We start from the raw sequence: 25275 nt of genomic DNA, 5'->3' as shown, positions 1-25275 counted from the left end.
TTTTTCCTTTCTTTCCTTGTATTTATAAAAAAAAACTTCAAACATTCAGAAAAGCATAGAAAACAGATGATGAACACCCATTTGCTATTTGCCCATCACCTAGATTTAACAACTGTTAACATTTTATCATATTTGCTTTATTTTTTTGGTGCCAGCATTTTGTAAAGAAAATAATATTCGTCATGCTACTTCCTCTTTAAAAACTTGAAGATAGGGAGTTTTGTCTCTTTTACTTGTTGCCATTATTACTCACTGCCCGGAAGCTGGTAGATCTCCAATAAACAGTTGTTGAATGAATGAATCTCATCTAATCCTCATAGCAACCCTATGCAGTAGGTATTATTATTATCCCTGTTTTACAGCAGAGGAAACTGAGGCACAGAGAGGCAAAGTAACTTGCCTAAGGCCACACAGCTAGGAGGTAGTGAAAGGAAATTTGAGCTTAGACAGGCTGAGTCCAGAGTCCAGACATTCTTATCTCTCTAGGGGCTGCTTCAAATGGGATGTTCATTCATCCTCTCTGTCCACCTGTCCCATCCAGACACCATCCACAGATGAGACCCAGAGGGGTTCACAGGCCAGCCAGAAGCAGGGCATCCCCACTGGGAACCCAGGTGGTCTCCATAAAGGCTGGGGCCCTCTCTCCCTCCCTGGGGAGGAGATAGACGGCTCCTTCCCAGACAAATGACCTTTGGGGTTTGTTATGAATAGAGATTCCTTCTGGGGAACGTGATGGCTGATGCCGGGAGCCTGGGTCCCCAGACTTAACCCCTAGGAATGTGTAGAGAAATATGCAAGCCTCCGCCCTGCAGGCCAGCATTCCCAGCGGCCCTGGCCAGCCAGAGGAGGCCAGTTCTAGGCTTCTCTTCAGGTTGCTGGGCCTTCTGGGGAGATGGACTGAGTCCCTCCATCCTAGGCTGGGAGGCAGCTCCTCAGGGTAAATGGAGCCCTGGACTTCAAAAGCAAAGAGACCGGGGTCTGCCTCTTCCTCCCTAGTTGTGTGACATTGGACAGGTGCCCAATCTGGGGAAACCTCAGTTTTCACATCTATCAAATGGGGATAACTACTATCCCAACCTCACACAGATCCAGGGCTAGGGTGAGGCAAGCCACGTAGGTGCCCAGGGCACAGCATTTAAGGAGGTGCTGGCTCTCAGGTGCTGACCCTGCACTTGCAGTAGCCTGAGGGTGAGAGCCTCATTACATTACACACACACCAAGATGATCTAATCCCACGACTCACGTGATGGAGCAAATAGATGGCTCCAGGCAGGGGCCCCAAAGACCATTGGGGGAGACCGACCCCCCTGAGCTAAGTCAGGTCCCTGGTACCTGGGACAGAGGGATGGCCCAGATGCCCTCTGGGTATTATCAAGCCACAATAGGCGGTTTCTGAGTTCTTCCCAGGCCAGAGAGTGGCTTCTGCCTCCAGGCTGTGATGATCATGACACTGATCTCATATTTATCCAGCGTTCACTCTGGACCAGTGCTGTGCTACTCGCCTCACGTTGAGATCTTGGTCGATCCTCACAATAGCCCTCTCATGTGTTATTGTCTGTATGTTATGAATGAGGAAGACCTCAGGGCACCAAGTCAGGTAGGTCCGAGTATACGGTGGGCCCAAGATCTGAACACTTATTTGTCTGCATCCTAGGTGGGCTGGGGGCTGAGGCTTGGCTGCTAAGGGTCTTGCGGGCACTTGACCCCAATCACCTTTATCTTCTGTGCCTCCTCCCTCTGCTAGCAGCCATTGTGGCCAAAATGGGATTAACCCAAAAGGAAGTCATTGCCGGGGCTGGATGGGTGGGGAGGAAGGCATGCTTCTGGGCTCCAAGGACCCTAAGCCTGGTTGCTCTATGCCCAGGCCCTGGGCCCCCACGGCACGCACACACTGCTCTGGATGAGGTGGAACGCAGGGCAGGTAAGTTTCAACGTGGGGGAGACAGCTCAGGAATGATGCTGAGTTTCATTTGTACAAATTCCTTTTCTCCCTGCCTCTGAGCCCCTTCCTGGGTAATTCATCTTCCGTCCTGGCCACCAGAGTGTTTGTGCATCTGGCCTTGTACAAGCTTTGCTCAGGACTTTTTGGGAACTCCCTCGCCACAGGATCATCTAAATATTTTCCTGGCATTCAAGGCTATTTGCGGAGACTAGTGCAGAGGGCTGGTCCTGCCTTTTTGCCTTTCCACAGGTGGGTCCCTCTGCTAGAATGTCCTCCTTCCCCCAAGATCCTTCTGGATCTTCTCGGGCAGCAATGAGGTGTGTAAATGGCACAACTCTGAACTCCCAGGCCTGAGGGGGACTGTGCAATTTGATGCCATGCTGGCATCTGGGGAAGGCAAGAGGTAGCTTAGTGTTTTAAAAGGAAGGTTTTGGGCTTCCCTGGTGGTATAGTGGTTAAGAATCCGCCTGCCAATGCAGGGGACAAGGGTTCGAGCCCTGGTCCCAGAAGATCCCACATGCCGCGGAGCAACTAAGCCTGTGCACCACAACTACTGAGCCTGCGCTCTAGAGCTCGCAAACCACAACTACTGAGCCCACGTGCCACAACTACTGAAGCCTGTGCTCCGCAGCAAGAGAAGCCACCACAGTGATAGGCTTGAGCACCGCAACGAAGAGTAGCCCCCGCTCACCGCAACGAAGACCCAATGCAGCCAAAAATAAATAAAATAATTTATAAAAAATTAAAAGGCAGGTTCTGAACTTAGACGTGAGTTCAGTCTCAGCTCTGCCACCTAACAGCTGGGCTTCAGTTTGCTTCTCTGAACACAGAAAGAATGATCCCACTTTCTCCACTGGGGCACTGAGGGACAGGAAGGGGGCCGTGCACGTAATGCTCTGGGGTCAGTGCCAGTACCACGGTCAGGGCTCAAAAAGCATCAGGTGTTCACCCACGCATTCCACATCAGGTTTAAGTACCCACCCGGTGCCAGTCTCCGTGTTGGTCACTGGGATAGAGCCGTGAACGGACTCATGTGGCCCCAGTTCTTAAAAACAGAGGTTGGAGAGGCAGATATTCACCCATGAGTTACCATCGTGCCTGTAATTAGGGAAATCACCCCCCTCCCAACCTCCTAATCCTCCAACCTCCATCCCTCACCTTGACCTTGAAGCACCCTGGGCAGGATCTAAATCTGATGTACCTCCGTAACTTTAGCTCCTCCATCACGGCCCGGAGGCTCAACAAATAATATTTAAACTGAAACGACTTCTGTAGCAAACACTTATGGCACTGAGTGTGTGACAGCCACTGCTCTAAGCACTTTACAAATATGAAATCATGTCATTATCCCGGGAAAGTATGTACTATTATCACATCCCCATTTTACAGACAGGCACACTGAGGCTCAGAAAAGTTAAGCAAACTCCCCTGAGTTATACAGCCGGAGAGGGATGCAGCCAGGATTTGAACCCAGGTAGCCCGGCTCCAGAGCCACTTGGTCCACACCACTCCCGAGTTGATGCCGCTTTCCAGCAGGGTCCAGAAAGGGCGTGATCTGAAGACCTTGCCCATCTCCACCACTTACTGACTGCAGGGCTCCTCAACTTTCTACTCCCCAGGTGGGCTGTGGAGGAAAACAAGGCCTCAGCTGCAGCCTCTGATATCCCCTGCTGGCACTCTGAGGCCTGGGGGTGACTCAGGGGATCCCAGGCCAGCAGCTAGGCCGGCCTCAGGGCCAGCGTTTCCGTAAACACCCCAGTGAGCCAACCCTGCGTGGTCAGTCCACGGGCTGCTGGCTTCGAGGGCTGAGGCCTGGCTGGCCCTGCGCAGTTTCCTGCCACACGGCCACTTCCACCCCCTCTGCCTGGCTGGGCTTCCAGTAATGAAGTGTTTTGTTCGGGGGCTGGTGGCACTGATGGGATGGAGTATCAGGGCCTCTCTGTCCCACTTGCACCCACTTAGGTTCTTGGAAGCTGGTTAGACGACCCTCACCACAGCCTGGGAAGCTCATATGCCCACCTGCGTGTCGGAGGAAGAATTGGCCTCTAAGGGGACAGGTCTTGGGCTCTGAGCCAAGAGGGAGGGTGTAGCTGGAACCAACCCTGTTGGTTCTTTCTGAGGGGTTGGGAGGTTAGGGAAACAACTTCTCCTGGAGACCTAGCCAGGCAGCTTGGAGATGGAAGGGAAAGTCTCAACCGTGGCCACTGCCTCTCCCCACCGAGACAGTGGCTACAAGAAAGGGGCCATGGGTGAAGACTGAAGGACCATCAGTCCCAGTGAGTGTGCCATCCCTGAAAGCAATGCTACCCCAGCCCTTCAACTCTCACAGCATCCCTGCTTGGAAACAGAGGCCCAGAGAGGTGAAGTGACTCACCCAAAGTCACACAGCAAGCGACAGAGCCAGGATGTGACTGAGTTTCTCCCTTCCCTCTGAACCACTTCTAGCTCTCTGCCTGAATCCCGGACAGTAGGGACTGGAAGGTGCTTCCAAGCTATCTTTCAAGAGGCAGTATAGCACAGTGGATAAGAGCAAGGACTCAGGGGCCAGCTACCTGGGTTCAGATCCCAGCTCTGCCTCCTACCTGTTACGTGAACGTGGGCAAGCTATTTAACTTTCCCCATCTGTGAAACGAGGATAATAATGATGGATCCTTTAGAGGGTTGCTGTGAGGATTAAGCTCTTGCCTGGTACACACTAAGCCTTCCATCAATGCTGGTTATTTCTAATCTCTCACTGGCCTTCCCACTGTGGAGCTGGGGAGACACAGGCCCAGAGATGAAGGCAAAACACGCTGGGGTCTTGTCTGGGGCAGAGCACACCTTTAGCCCACGTTCCCTATGGCGCCACTGAGAGGCTGTGATATTTGAGCTGAGATGCTTGTTGTATCCCCCATCCTCCAGGGCTGGGGAAGGGCAGACAGAGCCCAGGCAGGAGAGAATCAAGGCAACATGACGGGTGACCCCAGCGTCAGCCCCTTCCCCCTCTGGCTCCCAATCTCCCCTCCTGAGGATGTCTGGACCCTTGAACTCAAAGGGGCTCCTTGGTTAGGGCCTCAGGGGCTGCCGAGGAGTGGGAGAGGGTCCAGAGCCCCAGACAAAGGCTCCCACGCTCTGATTTATCCCAAACAACTTTCTTTGGGCCTGTTTTAATTATTAGACTTTCCTATGGGATTTTCTTCTGAACAAGGGTCTGCTGGCTTGAGAAGGGGACTCTGGGCAGCGAGGGGCAGGGGATGGGGCCCCCTTCCCGCACCTGGGAACCCTAGGGCCCAAGCTGATGATTGGTTGGTGACTCACTTCCTGCTCAGCACATGCTGTCATCCCAGGACTGGGAGCCCCACAGGGGCCACCCCTAACCAGGGCCCCCCTAACCAAGGCGCTCCCCCCTCGACATGCAAGGGACTGGGAACAATTAACTTGCTCCTCAGGCCAGGCCAGAGGTTCATGTGGTTATTGGTTTTGCTGACCACATGTAACTCAAGGACGTCCTCAGAGCTGGAAGGGTCCCAAGAGGCCACAAAGGGCAACCCTATCACAGGGTTGTCACAGCAGGGGAACTGAGGCCCAGAGAGGTGAGGTAACTTGCCTAAGGTCACTCAGGGGAGAGGGAGGAAGGAAGCGGGCATTCTGATGCCTGACCCAGAGCTTTTCTACACCTCCAGATGGTCCCTGGATACCCCAAGTTCTCGGCCCCTATTCCCACCCCAGTCACAAGTGTCCTCCCCAACCAACACAGGCCAGGCCTCTCCAGCCTCGTCTCCCTCACCTCCCACCAGGCCTCCAGGCTTCATCCAGACTCAGCTACTCACAGTGCCCCAGACACCCCTGCTCTCACGTTGCTTTCAGGCCTCTGTTCTCTCTGTCCTCCTGTGTTGCCTTTTTGCCTAGACTCCTACTCTTGCTTCAAGATTCATCTCGGATGTCACCTCCTCCAGTAAGACTTCCAAAGCCTCCTCTCCCACCTCCCAGGCTGGGTCCTCTTCTCATTGCCCTCAGTACCTGGTACTCCCCACTTACCCTGCTGTCAGCATCTCTTTGCTTGTCTCCATCTTCCCCTCTAGTCTGTGAATTCATTGTGGGCAGAGACCTTGCTTTTTATTATTTATTTCATATTAGGGCATGGCCCACTACATTCAGTGTTTGTTGAATGAATGCATGGATGTATGAATGTACAGATGGATGGATGGATGGATGGATTGACAAATGGATGGATATGTGGATAGACAGATGAATGGACAGGTAAACAAATGAATTAGTGGATGGGCAGATGGATTGATAGATAAATGGATGGATGGATGGATTAGACAGATAATGGCACCTGTAGGGGCTCAGACAGTGAGAAGTAAGTTCCTGGAGACTGGATATCCTGAATGATGAAGGAGCTCTTGGATGGGGAAACAGTAACCTAAACTGTTATCTGCCTCCTCCAAGGGATGTCTGGCCAAAAGCAAAGCCACTTCTGCCCTGGTGCCTGGTCCCTGCTGACCAACTAGTTCCACCTCAATGGGATCTCCTGAACTTTGGTAATTATTCAGACATCAGAGAATCTATAGGACCCACCTCTGCTTCTGACATTTCAGAACTCTGCATTCCTGAGGGCCCAGCCTGCATACTTCCATCCAGGTCAGAGCTGCTGCTCCAGAAATGTTCCCAGGCATAGAAACAGAAATCCCTAGAGAAAGAGGCACTATAAAATATGGAATTCATCCCTCTCCCATTTTACAGATGAGGAAATTGAGGCCAAGAAAGGCCGAGGAACTTCCCCAAGAATGTATAGCGACAGAGCTGGGATTAAAGTGGAACTTCCCCAAGAATGTACAGCAACAGAACTGGGATTAAAGCTTGGGTCCCCCAATTCACTCATTCATGTATTCATTTATGCAACAAATATATATATCTAGCATCTAACATGTGCCAGGTTCAGTGCCTTTTCCCTGGCATTCGATGTCTGTAAATAAACCCTCATGCCAATTTGGAAAGCCTATGTCCCATCGTGACCTCCTCCGACTCCCCAGCTGGCTTATCTTTGCCTCACCAGCTGCATCCTCAGCATAGCTCCTGCCCCAACCCCTTCACCCAGCAAATGAGGACCACTTCCTTGCCAGGAACCCCAGCTCACAGCGGTGTATGCAGAGACAGTCACGTGCGTGTGCTGAGAGCACACGTCCCACCCCTCCTTGGGGGGACCACATCAGTCCCTGCACGCAGAACCCCGCCAGCTCAGACTGAAGCCAAGTGTTAAACAGTTCGAGCCCCGCAGCCGTCCTGGGGATGCGGGAGGGGAAGCTCATCGTGACACCTGGGATCTCAGGGCCAGGAGCAGACCTCTGAACTCCTGCCCAGACTGAGGAATGTGTGGAAGAAGAGGCCATAGAGGGGCGCCTGGGGGCTGGTTATTTACAGGACAGAGGAGCAGGCAGCAGCGATTCTCCCATGAGCCCCTCCCAACATGCCCAGAGGCAGGGGCGGTGTGAGGGCTGCCAGTCTGGAAGAGATGGAGCCTCGCATTCTGGGGCAGGAACCGAGACTTGGGCAAGTCATGGCCATTGGCTGGACCCCCTCTCTGGACCTTCCTGATGGAGGTGACCTCGCTGAAGATGTGGAATGACTCAGTATTGCAAGGACAAAAATAAGGTTCAGCTGCACATAACAGAACACCTTCTGGGAGTGAATCAATGAACTAGAGAACAAAAGAAGAATATGGAAGAACAACAGGACCCAAAGCTGCTTCTGGGATGAAATTAATACGAGACAGAGTCCTGATAAGATTGATCATGACAAAAGAGATAAGATGCAAATAAATAAAGTAAAAATATAGAGTGAAAAAGGAGAATAATATTGACTTAAGGATTAAAAGTAACTTTAAAACTATTGTTGGGCTTCCCTGGTGGCGCAGTGGTTGAGAGTCCGCCTGCCGATGCAGGGGACACGGGTTCGTGCCCCGGTCCGGGAAGATCCCACATGCCGCGGAGCGGCTGGGCCCGTGAGCCATGGCCGCTGAGCCTGCGCGTCCGGAGCCTGTGCTCCGCAACGGGAGAGGCCACAGCAGTGAGAGGCCCGCGTACCGCAAAAAAAAAAAAAGAGAAGTTCCTTACTTTGGTAGAGATATTAATATCAAAAACCTCCAGAAAGTAGGATTCCTAGTGGAGAAACTTCATGTGCATGAAAGGATCAGGAACCAGCCACGAATGCGCGTTATCACTGTTACTGCTCAAAACAAAGTGCCAAGGTCAGGCTACAGCTAAAAGGAGAGAAAATCAGAGGCGTCGGAGTGGAAGAGAAGAGACAAAACTGTTCATTGTAGAGGGTGTGATCCTTTACCTTGAAAACCTAACCAAATAAGCTGACAACGTATCAGAACAAATAAGAGAGTTTGGCAAGTTTGCTAGATGCGTGATCGATAACAAAAATCAATAACACTTTCATACCAGCAATACTCAGAACAATGGTGGCTTAAACAAGGGGGCATAAACATGCATATATTATTGAGTTGGCCAAAAATTACAGAAGATGTTACGGAAAATTCCGAAGGAACTTTTTGGCCAAGCCAATATACGCATACACAATAACATATATAATATTATTATTATGTTAATATTCTAATAGCATTCTTATATATAATATGTATGCTATTGTTTTAATCATGTGAATGGAATCTATAGGTGGAGTCCAGGGTGCGTATGGCACAGCTCTGATGTCATCAGAATCCAGGCTTTCTTTTCTTTTTTTTTTTTTGCAGTACGCGGGCCTCTCACTGTTGTGGCCTCTCCCGTTGCGGAGCACAGGCTCCGGACGCGCAGGCTCAGCGGCCATGGCTCACGGGCCCAGCCGCTCCGCGGCATGTGGGATCTTCCTGGACCAGGGCACGAACCCGCGTCCCCTGCATCGGCAGGCGGACTCTCAACCACTGCGCCACCGGGGAAGCCCCAGGCTTGCTTATTTCTCCTCTTCTTTTCTCTGCACATAAGGTCCATCTTCAAGATACCCTCATGGTCCAAGATGGCTGTCAAGCTTCACCATCACATCTGATGACTGATTAGAGCACGAGGAAGTGAGGAGTGGTGGTGTTGGGACAAAAGGGATGCCCTTCCCTTTCAGGAGGCTTCCCAGAATTTGCACCCAGCACCTCTGCTTGTATCTTATTGCTGGGACCTGGTCACATGGCCATGCCTAGCCGCAAAGCTGAGTGCACTGCCACCCCAAATACAATCAGGGTTCAATTATGAAGGAAGGAGGGGAGAAAGGATATTGAAATGGGCATCCCTCAGGCTCTGCCCTAGATCTCAATTTCCAAAAAGGGGAAACAGAGGCCCAGAGAGATGAGGGCACTAACACACAGCCACGAAGCAAGTGTCAGAGCTGGGATTTTCAAGTGACTGATTCTTGATCTTCCCAGAGTACAGGGCTCCCCTCTCACGTGGGTATGTCCAGCCACGGGAGCACTGACCCTGCTCACTCCCAGCCCTGTCTGGGTCGGGGTCTGTTTTCGGTTTCTCTGTCCCCACTACCTAGTGTAAGAACAGTGAGGTCCCGGTGTTGGGCATTTATTCACATCCCTCCCCCCAGCCTCTACAGCTTCTTGCACAGGACTTGGTCTGTATGTGCAATGAACATGAAGCAGGAAGGCACGGAGGGAGCTGACAAGCTGTGAATGGCTGAAACTGGCTTTATCCTTGCAACTGCAGACATTTTTTCCTGCCTCCCATATGCTGTGCCCTGATCTAGATGTGTTTCCCAAGTTTCACTTTTCAGATGCATTTCCTAGACCCTAAAATGTTAGGCCTGGCCCGGGTATGAAAGAGCAAGGAGGCTGCCTTGAAACAGACAAACGAACAAAAAATGGAGAAACCGAAGGCCAGAGAAGCAATGTCATATGACATGTCATATGTCTCTCACTTGGATTCCTCTTCATGGACACACAGAGAAAGATCGGTTTCCCAGCCTCCCTTGCAGTCAAGTTTGGGGGTCATGTGACTAGTTCTGGCCAATAAAATATGAGAAGAGATGAGCATCATCACTTCCAGTTTGAGGCAGTGAAGGGCCAGTGTGCCTTCGCCGCCCCTCTTCTCTAAGGTGACCTTGGAGACCACCGGTCTAGAAGGTGATTCACAACCGGTTATGCGCATACACATCACCTGGGGGTCTCATTAAAATGCAGATCCTGGTTCTGGGTGGGGGGTCTGAAATTCTTCACTTCAAACAAGCAACTAACTGGGGCTTCCCTGGTGGCGCAGTGGTTGAGAGTCCGCCTGCCGATGCAGGGGACACGGGTTCGTGCCCCGGTCCGGGAGGATCCCACAGGCCGCGGAGCGGCTGGGCCCGTGAGCCATGGCCGCTGAGTCTGCGCGTCCGGAGCCTGTGCTCCACGACGGGAGAGGCCACAACAGTGAGAGCCCCGCGTACCACAAAAAAACAAACAAGCAACTGAATTATGCTGATCCATCAGGGCCCACGTTTGAGTAGGGAAGGATGATTTGAGAGGATGCAGCTCAAAGATGGAGAAGACCTGCCTAGCTTCACTGGACCACTTGCAACCAAAAATAAACTTTTGTTGGGTTAAGTCACTGAGATTTGGGAGTTTATTTGTGACCTCAGCATAGCTTAATGTCCCCCAATTAATACACTGGGATAGGACATTGTCATTTAGCTAGTCAACCCATATTTATTGAGTTCCTACCATGATCTTATTTTGTGCCCTGGACGCCTCACTCCTAAGGAGGCGCTCACTCTCCAGGTCCTACAAGGGCAAGGTCAGCACCTGAAGGTGAGAGCTCCTAAACTTTGTTCCCTTAGCACCTCTGTTTCTGCATCCTAGTCCCAGGGCTGTAAGTCACTGAGGGAGCCAGGATTTGAAGTGGGAACGTTTTGGCTTACAAGCCTGAAATTTGCTTTCCGTAGTGCAAAGAGCCACAGTGCTCATTCTAGGGTCTTACGGGGGGCGGGGGCCGCGCTACAGCAGCAGCCAAAAGACTCACGCGCTCCCTGGACTATCTCATCCCTCTAGTGCCAAACTTGTTAGTTTGAGGGCCTGAACCACAGTAACCAGTCAGCACAGTGGCGGCTCCTACCGTGGACTTTCAATCCTTTGAACACGTACGGACAGTTCATCACTCACGCTCTCATCACCCGACGCCCTGCTGCCAACCTGCGGGCTTCCTGAACTGGCCAGGTCCCAGGGCCGCCCGCTGTCCACACTCACCCATCTTCAGTTATTTAGAGAGAACAAGTTCCAAGCAAAAACACATGCTCTGAATCCGAGGGGCCCCTCCCGGCAGGAGGCGACACTTCCACTGGCGTCTTGTTGCCTCTCTGGGCAGCACTGTCTTTCCTTCCCTCCCCTTGGAAAGCACACCCGGCCTCACCCCCTCACTGGTGGGGGAGGGACTCGTCCTCTGATACGATATCGCTGTGAGCAGTGTGCCTCTCTCCACCTCCTCCTCGCCTCCTAGCTTCTCTGGTCTTCCTTCTTGTCTTAGAGGAAGAAGTGGTTCAGAACTTCCTCCCACGAAAACTAATCAGTGGTAACAGAGGTCAGAATAGTGAGTACCTTGGGAGGCAGAGAGTATAGTCTTGGAAGAGGCATGAGGAACTTTCTGGAAATGTATCTTGACCTGGGTGGTGGTTACATGGGTGTGTACATATGTGAAGAGTTGTTGAGATGTACACTTAAGACTACTGCACTGTAAGCATTTCTGTTTATGTTACCCCTCAATTAAAAAAAATATATGCCACAGAGACCTCTCTGAGCAGTAGCAAAAATAAATAACCACAACATAGGTTTTGGAGTCATATGAACCTTCACTGAAAATCTGCCTCTGTTTTCTAGCTGTGTGACCTTAAGCAGTTATTTAACCTCCCTGAACTTCATTTCTTTTTCTTTCTTTTCTTTCTTTCTTTCTTTCTTTCTTTCTTTCTTTCTTTCTTTCTTTCTTTCTTTCTTTCTTCCTTCCTTCCTTTCTTTCTTTCTTTCTCTTTTCTTCCTTCCTTCCTTCCTTTCTTTCTTTCTTTCTTTCTTTCTTTCTTTCTTTTCTTTCTCTCTTCCTTCCTTCCTTCCTTCCTTCCTCTTTCTCTCTTTCTCTCTCTCTGTCTCTCTGTCTCTCTTTCTCTTTCTTTCTTTCTTTTTTAAAGGTATGGACTGTGAAGATTAGAGACACCACTTCTTATAAAATGTACTTAGCACAGGGCTAGCTCCCACTGGGTGCTCAATACACAATCACTTTCATTGTTATTAAAACCAGTGACCCTAGCAAGGATAGGATGGGGGAGTGGTTTTCCCTGGGGACAGACAATAAAAGGGGTACATTGTCCATAGAGAATTTAAGGATAAAATTGATGATTAAAAAAGTCTGCTTTTTGTTATCACTATGCACTGGCAAATCTAAATAATGTCAGCTGGAAAATGCTACATCCTGAAAAAATCTTTTATTGGTGTACATTCTAAACAATTGTTGTGGTGACTGCTGAATTTTAATACTATGTAGGTAAGCTTCAAATTAGCACATTTTAATTTCTTATCCTTTAATAAACCTCTTCTACATGGAAGTTAATCTGGAGAATTTCTAGGAATACAGTTACCGCGAGCACAGGTGGAGTCAGGAACACATGTTCACAAAGAGAATCAGCTCCTAACAGTTCGAAATCTTTCGTGCTTGCTCCAAGTACAGTTCCTGTCTCCAGCCCTGCGGTATTACATATTTCTGCATCTCACTAGTAGATTCAAAGAAACAATGGCTGTAGAGTGATGGTGAAGATGAAGATATATGTAGTTCAAGTCTGTCATTCTAGGCGACTCCTTGGAATTTTGATTTGTGTCTAAAATTTAGAAAAGTGAAACAGTGTGAACTGCAAAGGGTAACGTTTTTGCCTGGTAAGTGCAAATTCTAGTTCATACATGAAACATATGTGTTTCATCTCAATGATTACTGATCATACTTTGTTGTATGAAGGAGATGCGTGTTCCAAAATGATCCACTGTGTGTGTAAAATATCCTAGGCATGCCTCTGACTCAAGCAAAAGCATTAATAAAGAACACTGTATCTCCTTCTCCCCAAGTCTGTGGACGCACAACCCTCACCCTCAGTCACTCCCTCTAGCCATAAATGATCAAATCCCACATTTTCATCTTCAGCCTCCATCTGCATCAACTCCTTCTCCTGGAATTGCACCCAATACCAAATCACTCTTCTTCCTTGCCAAGTGCCCATTATGGACCTTTCTGCTGTCCAGCTCCATCGCTTTGAGATTTGGCGTACTGGGGGAGATGATGGGGGCCAAAGCCTTCTCCAGCCACCACGTGACACCACCTCTAGTATTATCTTTGCCAAATTCTACAGTCAAAGGTCATGTCTTTATATCTCCCCCATCCCAGTGGCTGGGGCATTGCAGATGCCCCTCAAATGCTGGTGGTGTGAATATCATGTGTCTTACTTCCCCGTGTGTAGCACCGCGCCCCACCTCACTGTCAGCTCCAGACACACCAGGCATCTTTGTCTCCCAGAACAGGCACTGCTCTCATGCTCTCCCCCACCTCTAGGCATCTGTACATGCTGTTCCCTCTGTCTGGAATGTTCTGCCCTCTCTAACACCTTTTCGCCTTGGTTCCTCCTCCAGAGATCTGGCCCTTACCCTCGGTCTGAACAGGACCCCTCCTCGATATTCCCAGAAAGTCCACCTGCTCTCCCACTGTCCCTTCCCCCTCTGGGTTTGCCCCCTCTGCAGGGGCTGGAGACGCAACAGTGGGGGCCTCAGAGCTGGTTGAATTCAGCAAAATGGATCTGGTTCTTCCAGATCACCTAGCAGGGCCCAGCAGGAACGGGCACACACTAGGTCCAGCCTGCACGGGCTCATCCACCACGGGCCACCTTCCAGAGCCCAACAAGCAGGCCATGGGGAGGCCCCTTGTCGCCAAAAGCAAACAGGCCTCCCAGGGAAGTTTTGCTCTGGGTCACACCCGCCTCTGGATGGCTGCCAATCTTCCTGCCAGAAACCGCAGGCCCGCCAAGGCCGCCCGGAGTCCAGGCCACGAGGCTTAGAAGGACTCGGGTCAGCTTTGCAAAGGGGGTGTCTGCTGAGCACTTCCTGGATCAACAGCCCCCCGTCCCTGGGGTCAGGCAGGGGGGCTGGGGCTGGGTTGCAGCTAGAGAGGCCCCTCTTGGGCTGGGAGGAGCTAGAGAGGCCCCTGCCAGCCTGTCACAGGCTCTTGGCACTGGCACTGGCTCTGGCTTTCACACACACACACACACACACACACACACACACACACACTGGCAAGCACCCCCCAGGTGGCCTCCACAGTCTCACCTTCAGGTAAATGGGCTCATCAGTGGGAAGATGAGAATGGGAGAGAAACAAGGGCTACAAAGGCCAGCATGTGTGTGTGCGTGTGTGTGTGTGTGCATGCCTGGGAGTGACCTCACAGCTGCTGGAACATAAAGACTTACAGGTCCTGCCTCCCAGACTCACAGCTGGCTCCGTGGGGACACAGTGACATGAGAGGCACACCACAGACCCACCTCCTGGCCTTCTCCCTCCTCTGCCTCTTCTCCAAGGTAAGGGGGCCCCAGGCCCCAAAATGTACTGCTGGCTTCCTTGGTGTGGTGGGGAAGGTGTTAAATCACAGCCAGGGACCCCCTGGGAGAATTCCTGCAGGCCTCCTGTGTGGGGCTCAGCTCAGCTTCCCTCCCTGATGCCCAGACAGCTGCCCCTGGCCAGCTCTGCTGTGTGACCCCAGGCAAATCTCTTTCCCTCTCTGAGCCTCAGCTGCTTCCTCAGTTGAATGGGTATAATGTTCATGGGGCCTCTGTGAAGATCGTTTATCATAGTTCATCTACAGAGCTTAGCACAGGACCCGGAACATGGCAAATGTTTAAGAGAGGACTTTTATGATGATTACCAATCCCCATAGCTCCTCTACAGACAGAAGTGGGTCTCCTCATTATAATGGGGAGACTCAAGACGTGGCCTGCTTTGCCTGTGAGCCAGGATTTGAATGGATGCTGGTGCATAGCTGATTGGAATGTTCACACCACAGGGGCATTAATGCTGCTGGGCCCTCAGGCAGTGAGTGGCCTGCTGACCCTAGCTGGAGGGGGATAGGGAGACAGCTCCATGGAATAATGACCTTCTCTCCTGCATATTTTCAAAGGGCTTGTGGAACATCCACCTTGCCTACCATGACCACTAACCCCATAAGGAATTATTATCCCCTGTTTTCAGTCAAGCGAGTCTCCGAGAGGGTAGGCAACTTGCTCAAAACCACACAGCATCAGAGCAATAGAGGAGGTAGAACCCAGGATAGGCCTGGCTGTGAGGCAGGGGGGACTGCAGTCTGTGTCTCTCCACCCCCAACCTGGACCAAGGCCACGGTTGCTGAGCCTGCCATCACCTTAGCAAATGTCAGGCTCCTGGCGTCATGGGTATCGGCCCCCCACAAGCCACGACCTCACTGTATTTTCGTGCTCCTTGGAGGATCACAGGCAGGAACTTTTCTCTATCCTGGGTCCAAGCAGTGGTTGAGGGAAGGCTGAGAACCCTACTGGCATCCTAATCCTGCTGTTTGCTCTTCCAAAGGGGGTGTGCAGGACGTGATTCCAGGGAGGGTAGCGTGGGTAGCCGGAGCAGGGGACTTGGGGTTCTGGGCTTAGGATTAAAGGAAAGACCAAAATGAAGCTGTCCTAGACTCACCGTTCACCTCCCCCAGCCTTCCATTCTTCCCAGGCTCCAGGGAGCCAGGCAGCATCCCACACAGAACACAGGAACTTAGTCATCACACACATGAAAGCCGCAACAATCCGCAGAGAGAGAATTCCAAGCCTTGCAGGCAGGGCTCAGGCCTGCGGACAGGGGCAGGCGGTAGAGACCTGGAAACAAGCCAAGTCACGTTGACCTAGAGCTGGCGGTGACCTCATTAAATCCTTGTCACGACTCCAGGACAGGTGGTCTCCACCCCATTTTACTGAGGAGGAAACAGCTCCCTCCCCACGGAACAGTTCAGTGAAGTGTCCAAGGTCACACAGCAAGTCAGTGGTAGAACTTGGAGTTCACCTCTTGCCCAGATGATTCCCTGTCCAGGGCTCTTGCCTCCTGGGGACCACAGCAAGGGTCTGGGGAAACCAAGTGTGTGATGGGGCAACTTGAACGTCGGGATGGGGTGGTTAGAAAGGGCACGGAGATAGAAGGATACCAGAGAGGACCTATCTCTTCTTGGCTATGCTGAAACACCCTCCCTGATATCTCTCTTGAACAGATGGGTAAATCGAGGCAGAGGCTAAGTGGCATCAGAGCCACTAGGGGACAAGAGGTAGGTGTGGCAATTAAGAGACTGGGCCTTGGATTCACATGAACCTGGATTCTGATCCTGGCTCTACCGCTTACTGGTGATACCACTACACTGCTTTAAGCTTCAGTTTGCTCGTCTTTAAAATGGGCATAATGCTTAACTTCCCTGGCAGTCCAGTGGTCAGGACTCCATGCTTCCACTGCAGGGGGCCCAGGTTCGATCCGTGGTCGGGGGACTAAGATGCTGCATGCCTCACAGTGCAGCCAAAAAAAAAAAAAAAGAATTAAAATGGGCATAATGCTGGTACCTCACACTGGAGGGTTAAATTAGCACATTAAATGCTCGGCACTCGGTGTGCCCATGGTGAATGTGAGCCATAATCATCGGGGTTATCAGTGGCCCCTCCTGGGCACGTCAGGACCTGCAGATCCGGCCCCTGTCAAGCTCTCCCCGTAGAGAGAGCCCAAAGTGAGACCCCAGGTGAAAGCAGAAGGCTTATCTCCTGGCATCCCCGCTTTCAGGAGGGAGGGACCCAAGAGTCAGTTCTGGTCAAAGGCCCCCCACTTCCCACCAACCAAGAGAGCTCAACCTCCGGTTTGGAAGGGATGCCCAAAGTCCAGCCGATTTTTTCTCAGCTCAATTGCACGTGAATCATCTCTGAATTTATTAAGGTGCAGATTTAGATTCATAGAGAAGGGACCTAGATGCTGCATTTCTAACAAGCTTCCAGGTGATGGAGCTGCTGCTGGTCCGGACCACACTCTGAGGGGTGAGGCCAGACCATCTTCTCTAGAATCTGGTTATCACTTGGTCTCCTGCTTGAAATGCCTGTGGGAGTGGAAACTCGCTCTTCGTGAGGTTCCAGGCACAGAGCTGTACACTTGCAACTACTATTACCAGTGCCATCTTAGATGGGGGCCCTGTGAGTGCCCCCTGGTCTGCGACCCCCACCGGAGGCTGGTCTGCCAATTTGGGGCAGCCCCTAGTGGCCAGCCTGGGAACTGCAGAGGTTTGCAGGATAGGGAGTCCTAGGGGTGGGAAAGGTGAGGATTAGGGCAAAGGGGTCATTGCCTGCTTTGGGGCCACACAGGACATAGGAGGTCATTCATTTCATCTTCCTAAACTGCAAGTCTTCCATCTTCTGCATAAAACCCTCCAGTTCTCCGAGGATCCACAGATGGGGCCACTGGTAACATCTTGAATTACGCATGGTCCTTGGTCCCTACCTTCCAATGGACATATGGGGAGCCCAGGGCATCTGGTTTCTGGTTTGGTTGTTTCACTGTGCTGAGTGAGGAGGGGCAGTCAGGACACCTGGACTGATACCTTGAGTCTGCCCCTGGGGGTGGGTTCCTAAGGCTTTTCCCTATGACAGGAAATGTCTATCCCAAATCTGGGTTCCTGGATCCCCAATGAGGAAGCAGGCTCCCAGCCCTGCAGCTGACCCACTAGGACTTTGTCCCTTCCTCTATCTGGAGCTCAGTTCCCCCATCTATACATGGCAGGGGGAGGGATTTAGACTGGAGCAGAGGTGCCAGTAACCTAGCTGGGCATCAGAAGCCCCTGTTAGGAACAGATCTGAGGGCTCAGCCTCTGGAAGTTCTGATTTGGTAAGTCCCAGAGGAGGCCTCGGGGTCGGTATTTTACCAGGTTTCCTGGATGACTGGATGCTCATCCAGAAACATATTCTAGATTGTTCCAAAGATCAAAAAACACCCATGATACTGTTTGATTTATTCAGCCCTCAAGATAAATACCCACTGTCCACCTGCTAAAAGGTGAACAGCACCCTGTCATTTTAATCCTTCCTTTTGTTGCTTTTACCCTCCTGTAAGCTCCTAGAAGGCAGACCCTAAGCCCTTTATCGTAATTCACAAGAAAGATCATTATAGCCAGATGCACGGAGTGTCTACCGCACGCCAGGCCATGCGCTAAAGGTTTAACATGCATCATTTCATGTACTCCTCAAAACAATCCTCCGAGCTAAACATTATTGCCCCCTTTTCACAGATGAGGAAATTGAAGCTCAGAGAGCATAAGTAACTTCCCCAAGATTGCTCAGCTAATAAGGGGCAGAGTTAGTTCCGGAACTCTAGTCCAGAGCCCTTGCTCATGACCACAGTGCCGTGCTGTCTCTTAGGGAGTGCCGTGGGGCTGCCGGGGTCCAAGGCCAGGTCTATGTGACTCCAGGGCCAAGGTGTGAACCCTACACTGGCAGAGAAGGAGTCAGTTGTGAGGGGCTCACTATCCACCTTGAACGACCATGGCTGAGTGAGGTCTCTGTCTCTGCAGGTGTGTGCCCAGCTGTGCCCAACACCGTGTACCTGTCCCTGGCCCCCACCCCGATGCCCACAGGGGGTGCCCCTGGTGTTGGACGGTTGCAACTGCTGCCGGGTATGTGCACGGCGGCTGGGGGAGCCCTGCGACCATCTCCACGTCTGCGACCCCAGCCAGGGGCTGGTCTGCCAGCTCGGGGCGGGCCCTGGCGGCCGGGGGTCCGTGTGCCTCTGTAAGCAGGTTTGCGGGACTGATGGAGGGGGTGTTTCGGGGGGAAGTCAAGGCCTTGAGGTCCTGAGTCCAAGAGAAGCCCTTCTCTCACCCAGCCAAACCTGGTGACACAGGATTCCCTAAGCTCACTCCCCTCTTCTTTTCTTTTGTCTTTGCTCAGATCATGGCCACCACCCAAACAACCTACCCTCCTTCTTCCTGTCTGTCCAGATCATAGCCGACTTTCAAAGCCAAGCTCAAACACCTCCTCCCCTGAGCAGCCCTCCCAGATTTCTCAAACCAGAAGTCATCATCCCTTCCCAGGACCCTCACAACACTCTTGGGAAAAATGAAAGGGCAACTCCCTATTTAGGGCATAACCTGTGTCAGGCACTGTGCTAAGCATTTACCTCCTAAATCACATAATCCTCACAATAATCCTATGAGGTAAGTACTTTCAGACCCATTTTATAGATGAGGAAACTGAGGCTCAGCGATACTAATGGACATGCTTAATGTTACACAGCTGGCAATTGAGTCAAGCAGGCTCTAAAGCAACATTCCGTTCTGTCCTCTTGTGGGATTGGGAGCCCTTGGACAGTCTGAATCCCAAGTTTGCTATTTGCTGGCGACCTTGGGCATGTTACATCTTCTACTACCCTAGGCCTTGCGCCTTCTGGGGATTTAAATCAGGGGTTCTCAACTTTGCTCTAGGACTGGATAATTCTCTGTGTGGGGCTGCTCTTCTGTGCAGGACTTTTAGCAGCATCCCTGGTCTCTGCCCACGAGACGCCGGGGAGCAAAGTCATCCCCAGTCGAGAACCACTGCTTTAGAGAACTATAAGGAGGTGAGGACTGTTCTGTTCCCTTTTTTTCTTTTTAAATAATAAGACTTGTAGAGCAATTTACCACTCTCATCTACATGGCTGTAACACTTAAAAAAGAAAAAAGAATGAGAGATAGAGAAAGAGAGGAAGAAAAGCCCATGAATCATTGACAATAAGTCTATCTACAGGAAAAGCCTTGTTAAAAAACAAAAATTATAGACATAAAGTTATCAACAGTAAATCCCTGTAAAATACTTTTTTTGATAAGGGGCGTATACTAATGAGAAAGGGGCGATGTGTTTTATAAACTTACAGATGATTGCTAATAAAAATGTATCTAAAGAAAAAATCAGACAAGTAACACTTAGCTTACAAGGCTGTTATCCAGCTAAGCCGTGACACATGGAAAGCACTTGGCAGAATTTATTTATTGAGCACCTGCCTAGCATTTACCATGTGCCAGGCACCAAGAGTTTCACAAATATCACCTCATTTAATCTCTCAACAACCATATGAGGTAGGTCCTAATGTCATCCCCATTCTGTAAATGGAAAAAAAGAGGCACAGAGAGGCTAAGTAACTTGCCCAAGGTCACACATCTCAGAAGTGACTGAGCTGGGATTTGAATTCAGGGAGCTGGCTCCACAATCTTCGTTTCTATCACTCTACCGCCTGACGCTCAGTATATGCTTAGTACATAGTGGCTGTTACTGTCACTAACTTTATTAAGGAGCTTTTTGTATTCCACCTTGATTCAAATTTCAAATACCTGGAGGCCAAGAATTTACCTGGTCCTTGCTCCTTCCTGCCACTTCCAGCCCTGGTCAGGCGACACAGTGGTACTCATGAATGTTTAACGACTGGAACCAAATTTGGAGGCTGGGAGCTAGTGAAGCCACGGAGGAGCCAGAGCCAGCTAAGACCTCACAGAGGCTGAGTCTAGGTCTTGGCTCTGGAGGGAACATGCTTTCCCACATCTCTCCTCTCACAAACTAGTTGGACAGCTCTTCACTGAGGACCAGCTCCGAGCTGCGTGTGTGTCCAGCACGAGCTCCCGATCTCCCTGGCATTAAACGTGCATCTTCCGCAGCTCAGCCAAGTGCGTCTCCATCACTCCCATGGCTCGGCCTCAAACTTAGGAGTCATTCTTGACTTCTCTCTTTTTTTTCACATCCCACTCACCACCCACCAGCAAATTCTTTACAATGTTTCAAGAATCCAACATTTCTCAGTCCCTCAACTGCTACCACCGGGTCTGAGCCCCCTCATCACTCATCTGGATCTTGCAGAAGCCCCGTAACTGTCTCCCTGCTTCTGTCCTTGGCCCCTAGTCTGTTCTCAACACAGCAGCCGGAGGGCTCCTTTAAATACATAAATCAGGTCACAGATCACTTCCCTCCTCTGCGTAAAAGCCTCCAATAGCTTCTCATCTTCTCAGAGTAAGAGCCAAAGCCCCCTCAGTGGGCGACAAGACCCTGCAGAATCCTGCTCCTGTTTTCTCTACGACCACGTCTAACTCCCTCTCTCCCTCCTGCTCTCTGCTCCAGCCACAACGGCCTCCCCGCTGCTCTTTAAATACTGAGGTGAGGCACGCTCCCACCTCAGGGCCTTTGCACTGGCTTTTCCTGCTACCAGCACTTTTCCCCCCAGATATCTGCATGGCGAGTTCCCTCACCTCCTTCACATCTTTACCCAAATATTGCCTTTTCAGTGAGGCCTTTCCTGATCAGCACATTTAAAAACTACAACCCTGCCCTCCTTTATTTTTCTAGCACTAATCACCATCTGACATCACAAACACCACCTTGCTTCTTGTGTTTATTTCCACTGGAGCGAAAGCTCCAGGGAGGGCAGGATTTGGGCTGGTCTCAGTCACTGCTATATCACAAGATACCTAGAACAATGTGTGGCACGTAGTAGGCACTCAATAAATAACTGTTGAATGTATGAATAATAACAACAGTTCTGGTGGGGCTAGCAGTAACAGGCACTGTTTATGGAGCATGTACTGTGAACACATCCTTTATACACATGATTTCATTTTAACCTTAATAATGAGGGAGGTCCTATTATTATCCCTATTTTGCAGATGAGGGAACTGGGGCTCAGAGAGGTTAAGTCACCTGCCTAAGGTCACACAGTGTGCAAGTGGCTGCAGGTAAAACAAACAAACAAAAAACAAAAAGACCCTGTTGTTCCTTCTCCTGCAAGGGACTCTCAGAGGGAAAGAAGGATGCAGAAATTACCAGATGACAAGGTTGTGCCCTGAAGTTATTTGGGGGAAGTTTCTGGACAAGGGGGCTGTTGGAGAGGGCCCAGAAGGAGAAGTAGGGTTTTGGCAGCAGTATGTGTGTATGGGTGGGGGGATCTCAAATCCAGTACATTTGAAGGTGCCTGATGGTGTCGGGGACCACGCACATGGATTCACACAGATCCCGGGGTGGAGAGTGGCTGCCTGGGGATCATTACCTACCTCCCAATTAGCTCTGAGCTGAAGGACCCAGGAGAGGTGCCAGGAAATCTTACTAAAATTATCGCTCCCTCCAGCTGACTTTCCTAAATAATCCCTCTGTTTACCAGGTCATCCCAGCGACCAGGAGGCCCCAGGGCTGCAGCCCCAGGAGTCTGGCTGGGAGACCCAGGCTGGGGGTTATGGATTAAGGTGCAGCTACCCCTCTGGTTTCTTGGAAACCAGTGGCCACATGGTCCAGGCCAAAAGGTCAGGGATTTGGAACCAAAGGGCTGTGGCCTGGAAGGAGCAAGGAGATGGGGGTGACACTGGCCCTGTCCTGCCCAGAGGAATAGCATCACCTATTCCCATTTAGTGAGCATCTACTAGGTCCCAGGCTTGGGGCAAAATGCTTTAAGTGCACTAGCTCATTTGATCCTCCAGTGGCTTTGCGAGCAGGGTACTGAGGCTCAAAGAGGTGAAGTAACTTGTCCCAGGTCCCACAGCTAGCAAGCAGGGAACTGGGATTTGAACCCAGGTCTGCGTGGTTCCAAAATTCCTGCATGTGTATGGATCTATTCGAGGTTTTTCTCAGAAGACCTGGGAAAACCAGCTTCCCATGAGTCCTTTCCCCCATACCCAGGTGCAGTGCCACCCACATCTCCAGGAAACCCTCCGAATTGTCCCTTTCTCTGCACTTCCTGAGCAGCTCACATACACCTCTCCAGGGCTCTTACTTTATTCTGTCTTGGAGATGGCGACATTCACACCTGTCCCCCACACTGGCCCTTGAATCCCTCTTAGTAAGGACTGGGTCTTAGTCCTGTCTAGGAACACAGTGGTTGGCACACAGGAGGGGCACGACATATATCTCTCAAATGATAAGGAGTCAGAACTATTTTATCATCGTCTCTCAAGTGCTGAGTCTTGTGCCAGGCATTCATTCGAAGGGCATTTCCTGCGGTTCTGTGATGCCAGAACGAACCCTCTTGGCCCCAGCCCTTAAGGGGTTCATGTCCAATGGAGGAAGAGGCCACAATACACATATTTGAGGGCTTCATCCAAAGAGTGTTTCTTAAATAGCTACTCTATGCCTAGCCGTGTGCTAGATGCCGTGTACACTTTATCTCATCTCACTGAAAGTACGAATTACCGTTATCATTGCTATTAAGGCGACTCAGAGAAGTTAAGTCACTTACGCAAAGTCACACAGCCAGCAAGTTGAGCCCTGACCTGACAGTGATGACTATCATACAGCAGATGGGCAAGGAAAGTTTGTGGCATGAAATCTCAGTGTGTATATAATAGTGGTAATATTTTATATATTTAAAAAACAGATTATTATTAATATATAATAATTATTCTAATAATAGCAACAGAGCAGCGAGGATCTATTGAAGGTCTCCTTCATGTTGTATTCATTCCAAATATCATTTCATTTAGTCTATACCACACCCTGTGAAATAAGTACCATTATAACCCATTTTGCAGATGAGGAAACTAAAAGAAGTAACATCACTTGGGCAAGGTCCATAGCTAATAAAAGAGCTGAAACCAGGCCAGTCTTCCCACAAAGCCTGTTCCAGGATGCAGCATGCTGTCTTCCTGCGGGCGACAGGGCAGTATGGCAATGGGGCGGGGGTGCATATCTCAGGGCTGGAGCCCCCTGAGGCGCTCAGATTCTGTAAGGGCACTGCATCCCCAGTGGGATCCAGACCAGCTCTGCAGAGAGGACCCTGTGGAGGATGTGGTCAGTGCAGCCCTCCCAGGGAAAAGTTGGGAGGTCACCGATGGAGATCCGGTTTCTCCTCTGCAGGGGGAGAAGATGAGGGCAGCTGTGAGGTGAACGGCCGCCTCTACCGGGATGGGGAGACCTTCCAGCCCCACTGCAGGATCCGCTGCCGCTGTGAGGACGGCGGCTTCACCTGTGTGCCCCTGTGCAGCGAGGACGTGCGGCTGCCCAGCTGGGACTGTCCCTACCCCAAGAAGGTGGAGGTCCCAGGAAAATGCTGCCCTGAGTGGGTGTGCGACCAGGGAAGGGGGCTGGGGGTCCAGCCCCTCCCAGCCCATGGTGAGTACAGGACTGGTCCAGGGCCGCCTGGAGGTGTGTGTGTGTGGGGAAGGGTGGGGAGGGCTGGCGGGGGGAATGGGCGGGGCCTCTTAGGTGCCAGGACACCTGGACACATCAAAGCCAAGGTTATACTGACAAAATCTGGGAGGGGACAGTGGCTACGGGGACTTGTAGCAAAGTGGAGTGGAGGGTCACAAGACCTCTTTAAAACTGGCAAAACAGGAGGCGGTGGTGCAAATATAGAAGTTTAAATCATACACAATTAAAAATAAAAATTGGTGGCAGAGGGGGGAGGGGAAAGGAGGGTTAGAACACTTGAAACAAATTCTCACATTTCATAGCAGAGGTATAACATAGACCTATATTATTATAATATATATATTATTATACTCATAATATATTGATACATATTAATAACATTTATATAATACAATTTAAATATTATATAATATTACTACTACATTATTATTGGGGTTTATCAAAAGAGGAACTCAAAACCGAGCGAAGCAAGGTGGTTGCCTCTGGGATGTGGGCCTAGGGGTAGGCAGGAAAGACAGTGACCTCATGCTATAAACTCTTCAGTTATAGGATTACGTTATTGCTATGTTACTGGGTTTTTAAAAAATTATTATTATTATATGAATTTAATTTTTGAAGGCAACTGAAAGGAGGGCATTGGTTCCATAAAGATGACGCCACACGAGAGGCGCTAGAGCGTGGTGGGGGACGCATGGAGTCTGCCTGTGTTCTAAGCCCAGTTCCGCTACTTCCTAGCTGAGTGAGAAGTTGCTTAACTTCTCCGTGTCTCAGTTCCTCCAATGGTAAAGTGAGAATGAGAGCACCCACCTCATAGAGCTGTTGTGAGGCCTAGATGAGTAAATACAAGCTAAGCAGTTATGACGTGCCTGGCACACAGCAGTCCGTGTGTGCTGTTATTATCCCTACAATGGAATATGATACATGTGTTTAAATACATAGGAGAATGCCAGGGAGTTAGCCTGATGTATAAAAAGCAGGATATGACACCGTATACGCAATTTGATCTCCGCCGCGTGTATGCATGTGTGTGCGTCTATAGCTATACGAACACATATACGTCGTACGATACTGCACATGTGTATATAACAGGGAATTTTTTGTTGTGAGGGGATGTCCCGTGCGGTGTAGGATGTGTAGCAGCATCTCTGCTGGATTCCAGGAGTCCCCACCCTTACTTGTGA

The 25275-nt window shown here is 50.6% G+C and overlaps 2 protein-coding genes across 4 annotated transcripts in view; one reads left to right on the top strand and one right to left on the bottom strand.

Annotated features, from left to right (window-relative positions):
- The window catches only part of ADA (adenosine deaminase), a 118220-nt gene that overhangs the window by 69140 nt on the left and 23805 nt on the right, over nucleotides 1-25275 (bottom strand). The gene's annotated exons all lie outside the window — the stretch shown is intronic.
- CCN5 (cellular communication network factor 5) lies at nucleotides 14299-24837 on the top strand. The gene is made up of 4 exons (XM_060032924.1): nucleotides 14299-14491; nucleotides 18514-18730; nucleotides 23801-24055; nucleotides 24830-24837. The coding sequence occupies exons 1-4, from the start codon at nucleotides 14432-14434 to the stop codon at nucleotides 24835-24837; spliced, it is 540 nt and encodes a 179-aa protein (XP_059888907.1). The 5' UTR covers nucleotides 14299-14431.

Source organism: Delphinus delphis, chromosome 15, assembly GCF_949987515.2.
Source record: "Delphinus delphis chromosome 15, mDelDel1.2, whole genome shotgun sequence".
NCBI lineage: Eukaryota > Metazoa > Chordata > Mammalia > Artiodactyla > Delphinidae > Delphinus > Delphinus delphis.
This window is presented reverse-complemented; position numbering and strand designations above follow the sequence as displayed.

Coding starts and splice junctions, on each gene's coding strand:
- CCN5 (XM_060032924.1), top strand. CDS start 14,432: ATGAGAGGCACACCACAGACCCACCTCCTGGCCTTCTCCCTCCTCTGC. Junction 14,492..18,513: donor TCCTCTGCCTCTTCTCCAAG/GTAAGGGGGCCC, acceptor CTGTCTCTGCAG/GTGTGTGCCCAGCTGTGCCC. Junction 18,731..23,800: donor CCGGGGGTCCGTGTGCCTCT/GTAAGCAGGTTT, acceptor TCTCCTCTGCAG/GGGGAGAAGATGAGGGCAGC.